At 39.0% G+C, this 6527-nt stretch overlaps 1 protein-coding gene across 2 annotated transcripts in view; it reads right to left on the reverse strand.

The window, feature by feature from the left end:
- Positions 1 to 3487, reverse strand: part of LOC107679454 (gastrula zinc finger protein XlCGF52.1-like) — a 12910-nt gene extending 9423 nt beyond the window's left edge. The window contains exons 1-2 of one of the 2 annotated variants that reach the window (XM_016475001.1): positions 3418 to 3487; positions 1355 to 1482 (exon numbers count right to left, since the gene is read on the reverse strand). In XM_016475001.1, the coding sequence (XP_016330487.1) occupies positions 1355 to 1436 (82 nt within the window). In that variant the 5' untranslated portion in view covers positions 1437 to 1482; positions 3418 to 3487. The other variant, XM_016475002.1, reaches the window with a different exon arrangement.
- Between the last annotated feature and the right edge of the window lie 3040 nt (positions 3488 to 6527).

Genomic DNA, 6527 nt, shown 5'->3' on the forward strand with positions numbered 1-6527 from the left:
GGCGCCGCAGCATAAATGGCTGCCCACTGCTCCGGGTGTGTGTTCACGGTGTGTGTGTTCACTGCTGTGTGTGCACTTAGGATAAATGCAGAGCATACTTGGCCACATGTCACTTCACTTCACTTCTTCTAAAGTGTGCATATGAGTAGACTTGTCCCCTTGGTCAAAATTGAGCAGTTAAGGCTCAATCCACTTAATAAAGTGGAACACAATTCCCCCCCAAGGGAAAATGTGTTCAGGGAAGTTCTCAAATTGAGAACTTTTGAGAAGAAGTTCTCTTGAAGTGAAGTGGAATGCAGCTCAGGACCAGGGTTGGTATGAGATCATACCATGTCCTATGCTTCTCCATAGGACACATGGTCAACATACAAACAACAGACAAGTAACAGGGGTCCTCACAGGAGGTGAAAGTGTGACGTGACATGTGGCCAAGTATGGTGACTCTGCATTTATCCCATCCAAAGTGCACACACACAGCAGTGAACACACACACACCCGTGGGCAGCCATTTTTTGCGGCGCCCGGGGAGCAGCTGGGGGATCGGTGCCTTGCTCAAGGGCACCTCAGTCATGGTATTGAAGGTGGGAGAGAGCGCTGTACATTCACTGTACATGCACCCCCACCTACAATCCCTGCCGGAACGAGACTCGAACCCACAACCTTTGGCTTACGAGTCCGACTCGCTAACCACTAGGCCACGATGTAAAAAACAGCCTGCATTAACGGTGTAAAAAAAATGAACACCGTTAATGCAGGGGCGGAGCTAGGGTTGGCCACCCCACTCACAACTGCTGCTTCGGTCTCTTTTTTCTTGACAAGAATTGCATTTATTTAGACACAGAACGTCTTTATGACCACGTCAAACAGGAGACTTTTTAGATGCGCACTCCACTTCACCTCAGCGACAAGCTCTAGTCAAACAAGTGCAGAAATGCTACAGGTGACGAGGAGCTTCATTAGAACAACAGTGAACTGCGGTCAGATGAGATGTTGTCAGGCCTTGTCAGTAAATACGAATTTTTCTTAATTTAATGCATGACAATGTAATAAGAGTTAGTCCATTGTTGATTTAGTACAGTTGAATAACAATGTTGATGTTGCAAAATTCATCAGTTATGAACAAATTCAGTTCACCTAGTACGAGCTTCCCAGGTGCACCTGAGAGCAGCATTAGTATTTGGCAGGTCATGTGATCTTAACATGTCTGTCCAAATGAGGGTGACCTGTTCCATGTCAAATAAAACTGCTTTAGGCCACTCATATGACACTGTTAAGAAATTTCATTAATTTCTACAGAGGTCAACATTTTAATAAGGACCAAATTTAGAGTTCAGCTTTGAGAATGAAAACTAACCTGTTTCTTCAGTATCTTCTTGTTTGACTCTGATTGCTTCTTCAATCTTCACGTCTTCACTCTCCTCTTTAATAAGCGCCATCTTTATATGGCATGAGAATCTCAATTGCTTCACCAGGAGTTTCCCCCTGCGTTTGGACATTGTCATGTTTAATATGAGAATAATTAACAGAAAGAAAACAAAATCAATGACAGCTTGGTTTATAAATGTATAAAAATGCTAAATTTTAATTTCAACTTCTACTGCCTATTTATTGACAGGGATGGTAAACCCATTGCTGAGAAATGAGAAAACTTTAGGGTGAATGGAATGACTTCAAATGTATAAATGTCTCTATTTCTATATTGTGCTTTAAAGGGGTCATATCATGATGCTGCTAAAAAGAACATTATTTTGTGTATTTGGTGTAATGAAATGTGTTTATGCGGTTTAAAGTAAAAAAAAAAACACATTATTTTCCACATTATTGTTTCTCCTCTATGCCCCGCCTTTCTGAAACGCGTCGATTTTTACAAAGCTCATCGGTCTGATAAGCGAGGTGTGCTGTGATTGGCCAGCTATCTAATGCGTTGTGATTGGCCGAATACCTCAAGCGTGAGATGGAAATGTTACGCCCCTCACATACTGTTGATGCCGTGTCCCGGCCGGAGCGACGAGACAAAAACATTAAAACCCATTACAAACAAGGCATTTGTTGCATCCAGTGGGGACATAATTACTGATTATAATGACTTATACTGTCTTTTTACGCGTTGCGTTGCGTTGCATTGCATTGCGCCGCGTAAACATAAAACTCTGTCTGCATTTGTAATCAGAGAAATGACAAACAACAAGTGCTACTCTACTGCCCAAAACTCGCGTTTGAATCATCAGTGGCAAATCCTTTAAATGAAAACGTACTTACGTGAGTCAGAACTGCCGGCATTTTAGTCTAACGTTACCCTCCCAGGATCCGTAAACAGGCCTCCATAAAATGCGCTGCACACATCTGGATTATTTGGGTTAAACTGTTCTGGAACAGTGTTGTAAATACCACTGATTTGTAGTCGTGTCCTCTTTTGGAAGACCAAACAAAGTAGTTTCGCTTTCACAACGAAGCACACAGCGTCTTCAGGACATGGCTGCAGCGTCAACAATACTACAGCAAGAATAAAAAGTTACGCCTTCTTTCTTTGCGTCAACATTTGGGCGGCGTTATGCAAATCTTCCCACACAGTGACGTAGACATGTGGGGGCGCGTTAGAACGAGGCGTTTTAGGTAGGTGTGGCTGACTCTGAACTTTTATAAAGAATATCTCTTTGGATTTGAGACTTTAGTCTTTGCAACTTTACAGATCTTCTTTATGCACCAAGAGCTTGTAACACTCCAAAGAGAAAGGAAAAATTGAAATCGCATCATATGACCCCTTTAAGTTATTGCTTGTGGTTCAATATTATGTTTTATATTGCTTTATATTAAGAAATTGTTTAGGTGCAGGAGTTGGGTTGCACTAAGCTCTAGCCTATAACAGGGGAGGTTTGACATGAAAGGTTTCTCACTGAAAACGATGCATTTCCGACCGCGTCGCTGGGCAGTATAGTGACCACATTTCTCTTGCACACACGGCAGTAAGGACTTGAATAAACGCAAAAGTACATGGACCTTTGTTCTTGTTGCAATTACACCATTTTTAACAGCAGATGTCGTCAGCGTGCCGTGTTTTGAGCGCTTCGATGATCTTTACTGAAACGAGGCAGCTTCAAATATACGACCAACGGACACAACAAGTGAATAGATTTGGGAAGCAATTTGTTTAGTTGACTCGAAAGGGTCCGTTTCCCCCATCGGTATTTGCCAGTGCCCGCATTCATGATACAGGTAGCGAAATGAGACGCACCTTTTCTGTTTCTCATGTGTGGATGCACTTTGCTCACAAAAATAATGTTCGTTATTGTTAGATAAAAAATTAAAATATTACATTCAACAATAAACAATTCGTTTTCAGTTCTTGTAAAAAAAACTATAATTTTATCTGAAAGGTACGCATCTATTTAAACACTTTCAATGCTTAAAAGCACTAACCTTCCATCAGTCGAATCACAGACACAGGAGCGCGGCGCAGCCTTATGACGTCATTTCGCTGGACCAAAATAAAGCACCTTAACCTCTTGAGACCCGGCAAAACATTTTAGGAAAAATTTGTATTTTTTCATGTCATTACATTGTTTAGAGCATAACATTTTTTTTATTATTCAAAATTATATTTCATGATAAGTTATGCTACGTCCTTGGTAGAGGACATCGGGACTCAATTTAAAAAATAAATCGTTCATCTTTGCTTCATTAAGTCACGTCTGTAAACATAAAGAAGGAGTCCCGGCAGCTGGCGGACCATAGCCTCTTCTTACAGCAGTTGGAATAATTCAATTTGTCATTTTGAAAATAGAGTCTTAAACGGTGCGTGATGTTAATGAGATACATAGCCTAAGTGACTGAAATTAGATTATATTCCAGTTTTAACCTATTAAGACCCGGCAAAACATTTTAGGAATTTTTATTGTATTTTTTCATGTCATTACATTGTTTAGAGCATAACATTTTTTTTATTATTCAAAATTATATTTCATGATAAGTTATGCTACGTCCTTGGTAGAGGACATCGGGACTCAATTTAAAAAAAAAATAAATAAAAAGACATGAATAAATATGCATAGGCTAAAACAATAGATTTTTTTTTTTAAATCACCAATACATTTTTAGTTTTCAGGATTTTTTGTTTTTTTTACCAAACTTTGTATAAAGGTAATTCTCAACTGTTATAACAGAATGATTTGATATACCATTTTTCTTTATGCAAAACGTGTGTAAAATGGCCATAAACAGGTTTTCTCAGTATATATAATGTATCTATAAACTAAATGTAATTTGCATATTAATGTGTTTTTGGGGCAACATGTAATGAAAAAAGAATTGTAATAATGGAGTAATAATTGACAAGATTTTCATAATAATATTTCAGAGGAATATTGAAATATAATTTCTTTCCCTATTCATTTGTTGTGTCTCCCAAAATGCGTAATAAACATGCTTTTAGTCCCGGTGTCCTCAAATGAGCACATGTATGAAATCAACCTCCTGTTTCGTAACAGAAAGTCATATTTTGATTTGAAACCCCATAACATTTTCCTGAGATGTTGATTTATGACACACAGTTTAAAAATTAGTCAGATTTAAATGATAATTACAAAATATCATATTTCCATAAGAGTGTCACTAAATTAATATCAGACATTTTTGAAGACCAAGGAGAGTGGTCATGGTGAAACATCCAAAGATTTAGTATCTCTGAAAAGCCCTGAATGTGCTCTGTGGCATGTATAGTCTCAGAGAAATTCACTCAAATATAATGTCCTCATATGAGGATGCAGGGTCTCAGGAGGTTAAGTAATAAATAAACACAGTCAAAGTACAGTTATGACTACAATAATGCACATGAAAACATAAAACACAAACAAAAAAATAATATGTACCAAATACACATACAGCCAGGGGGTGGGCCACCTTAAGTTTTTCCATTAAGTATGAGATGATTTCCCCTTACCTAAGGGAATGACTTAAGAGTGTTGCATAAGGGAAACCGTTAAGTATTTTACAACAGCGACCCAGGTTTTTGCCATTATGAAATTATATTGTTTCCATATGCTACAGTATATATAAACTTATTTCACGCGAACAACGGATAAAGAAAAGATACATAAAAGATGGATAAAGAAAACAAAAAAGGACAAAAGAAAAAGAAAAGCCAAATTGGACAGAGCAGGGAAAATGTATCCTTCTGTGTGAATATGGGAAGAGAAAAGCTATTTTAAAAAGCAAACTGAATCCCAATGTAACATCTGTCAAAAAAAAACAAAAACAGTGGGAGGAAATAACGGAAAAAATGAACGCACAGATTCTCGGTGTAAAGAGGGCGGTTCGTGAAGTAATGAAAAAAAATATGAAAACATTTCTGTGGTCGCAAAAAACGAGATAAGCATCAATAAGAAGGAGTCAAACAAAACGGGTAACTTAAGCCTCGTACACACCGGGACGATTATCGCGCGCGCTTATCGCCGACGTTTTTCGACGCGTCTTTTGTGTTCATACCCAAACGATTTTCGCTGGCGATGTGCCGAGTGAACGTGCAAATTCACTCCCTGACATTAGATGGTGCTTAGTGAAAAACAGAAATACCCCGGTACACATCAAATCCTATTTTATCTGCAATTCTTCTCCATAACAACTCCCTCTTTTCGAGATTTCGAGATCATAAAGCCCTTTGTGTTCAGACACCAATGAGACCAGCAGCTCATGGCTGCGTTCCAGTTCACTTTTAGACACGCACTTGCGAACTTCCCTTAAAGGGATCCCCGGGTATTAAGACATGTATAGCTTAATATAACGTAAATGATGTCTCTTATTTAAATATATAGTAGAAACCCCATGAAAGATGTATGTTATTTTAAAAAATCGACATGGTTTTTGGACTATGGGGGGCGCCATTATTTTATGTGCACAGTACATTCTGCGTCGATGACGTCAAATGGCTGCACTCGGTGAGCTACTGGCGCTTATTTCTATAGTCTTTGGCTTTTTACCGCAACACAACTCAGAATACACAACTCAGAAAATAAAATACTGATACGATATCACATTGTGTGACTTTTGGTTGTAATTTTCAGTCGAAGGGCAACAAGAGAAGCAATGCAAGACTTCACAAGAAGAGGAGAAAAGAATGGGAAGATGCCTGTGGACGAATAAAACTTCCTAAAGACCTGCTTCTTTTTCACTCCACTTTAGTCCTGATGCCTTTGAGTCTTTTCGTAGACCACAGCTACTGAAAGAGCTTACAAACGGCTGAGAAACGCTATGTCATCCTGTAAACATGCCGACGCTAATCATAAAATAACATAAATCTTTAACGGGTCTTCTACTACGTATTTCAGGAAGAGACGTAATTTACGTTATATTAAGCCATACAAGTCCAGGGATCCCTTTAAAGCCGCCTTTCTACTGCACACGACAAACGACAGCCGTTGGACCGGAAGTCATTCATTTCCAATGGAGAGTCGTACAGGGGCTGCGTGGGGTGCCGACCATAGACATAATAAATACCTAGACTCCTCATTGGCCGCTCGACCGCACGTCAACGT

Source organism: Sinocyclocheilus anshuiensis, unplaced genomic scaffold, assembly GCF_001515605.1.
Source record: "Sinocyclocheilus anshuiensis isolate Anshui unplaced genomic scaffold, SAMN03320099.WGS_v1.1 scaffold428, whole genome shotgun sequence".
Classification (NCBI taxonomy): Eukaryota; Metazoa; Chordata; class Actinopteri; order Cypriniformes; family Cyprinidae; genus Sinocyclocheilus; species Sinocyclocheilus anshuiensis.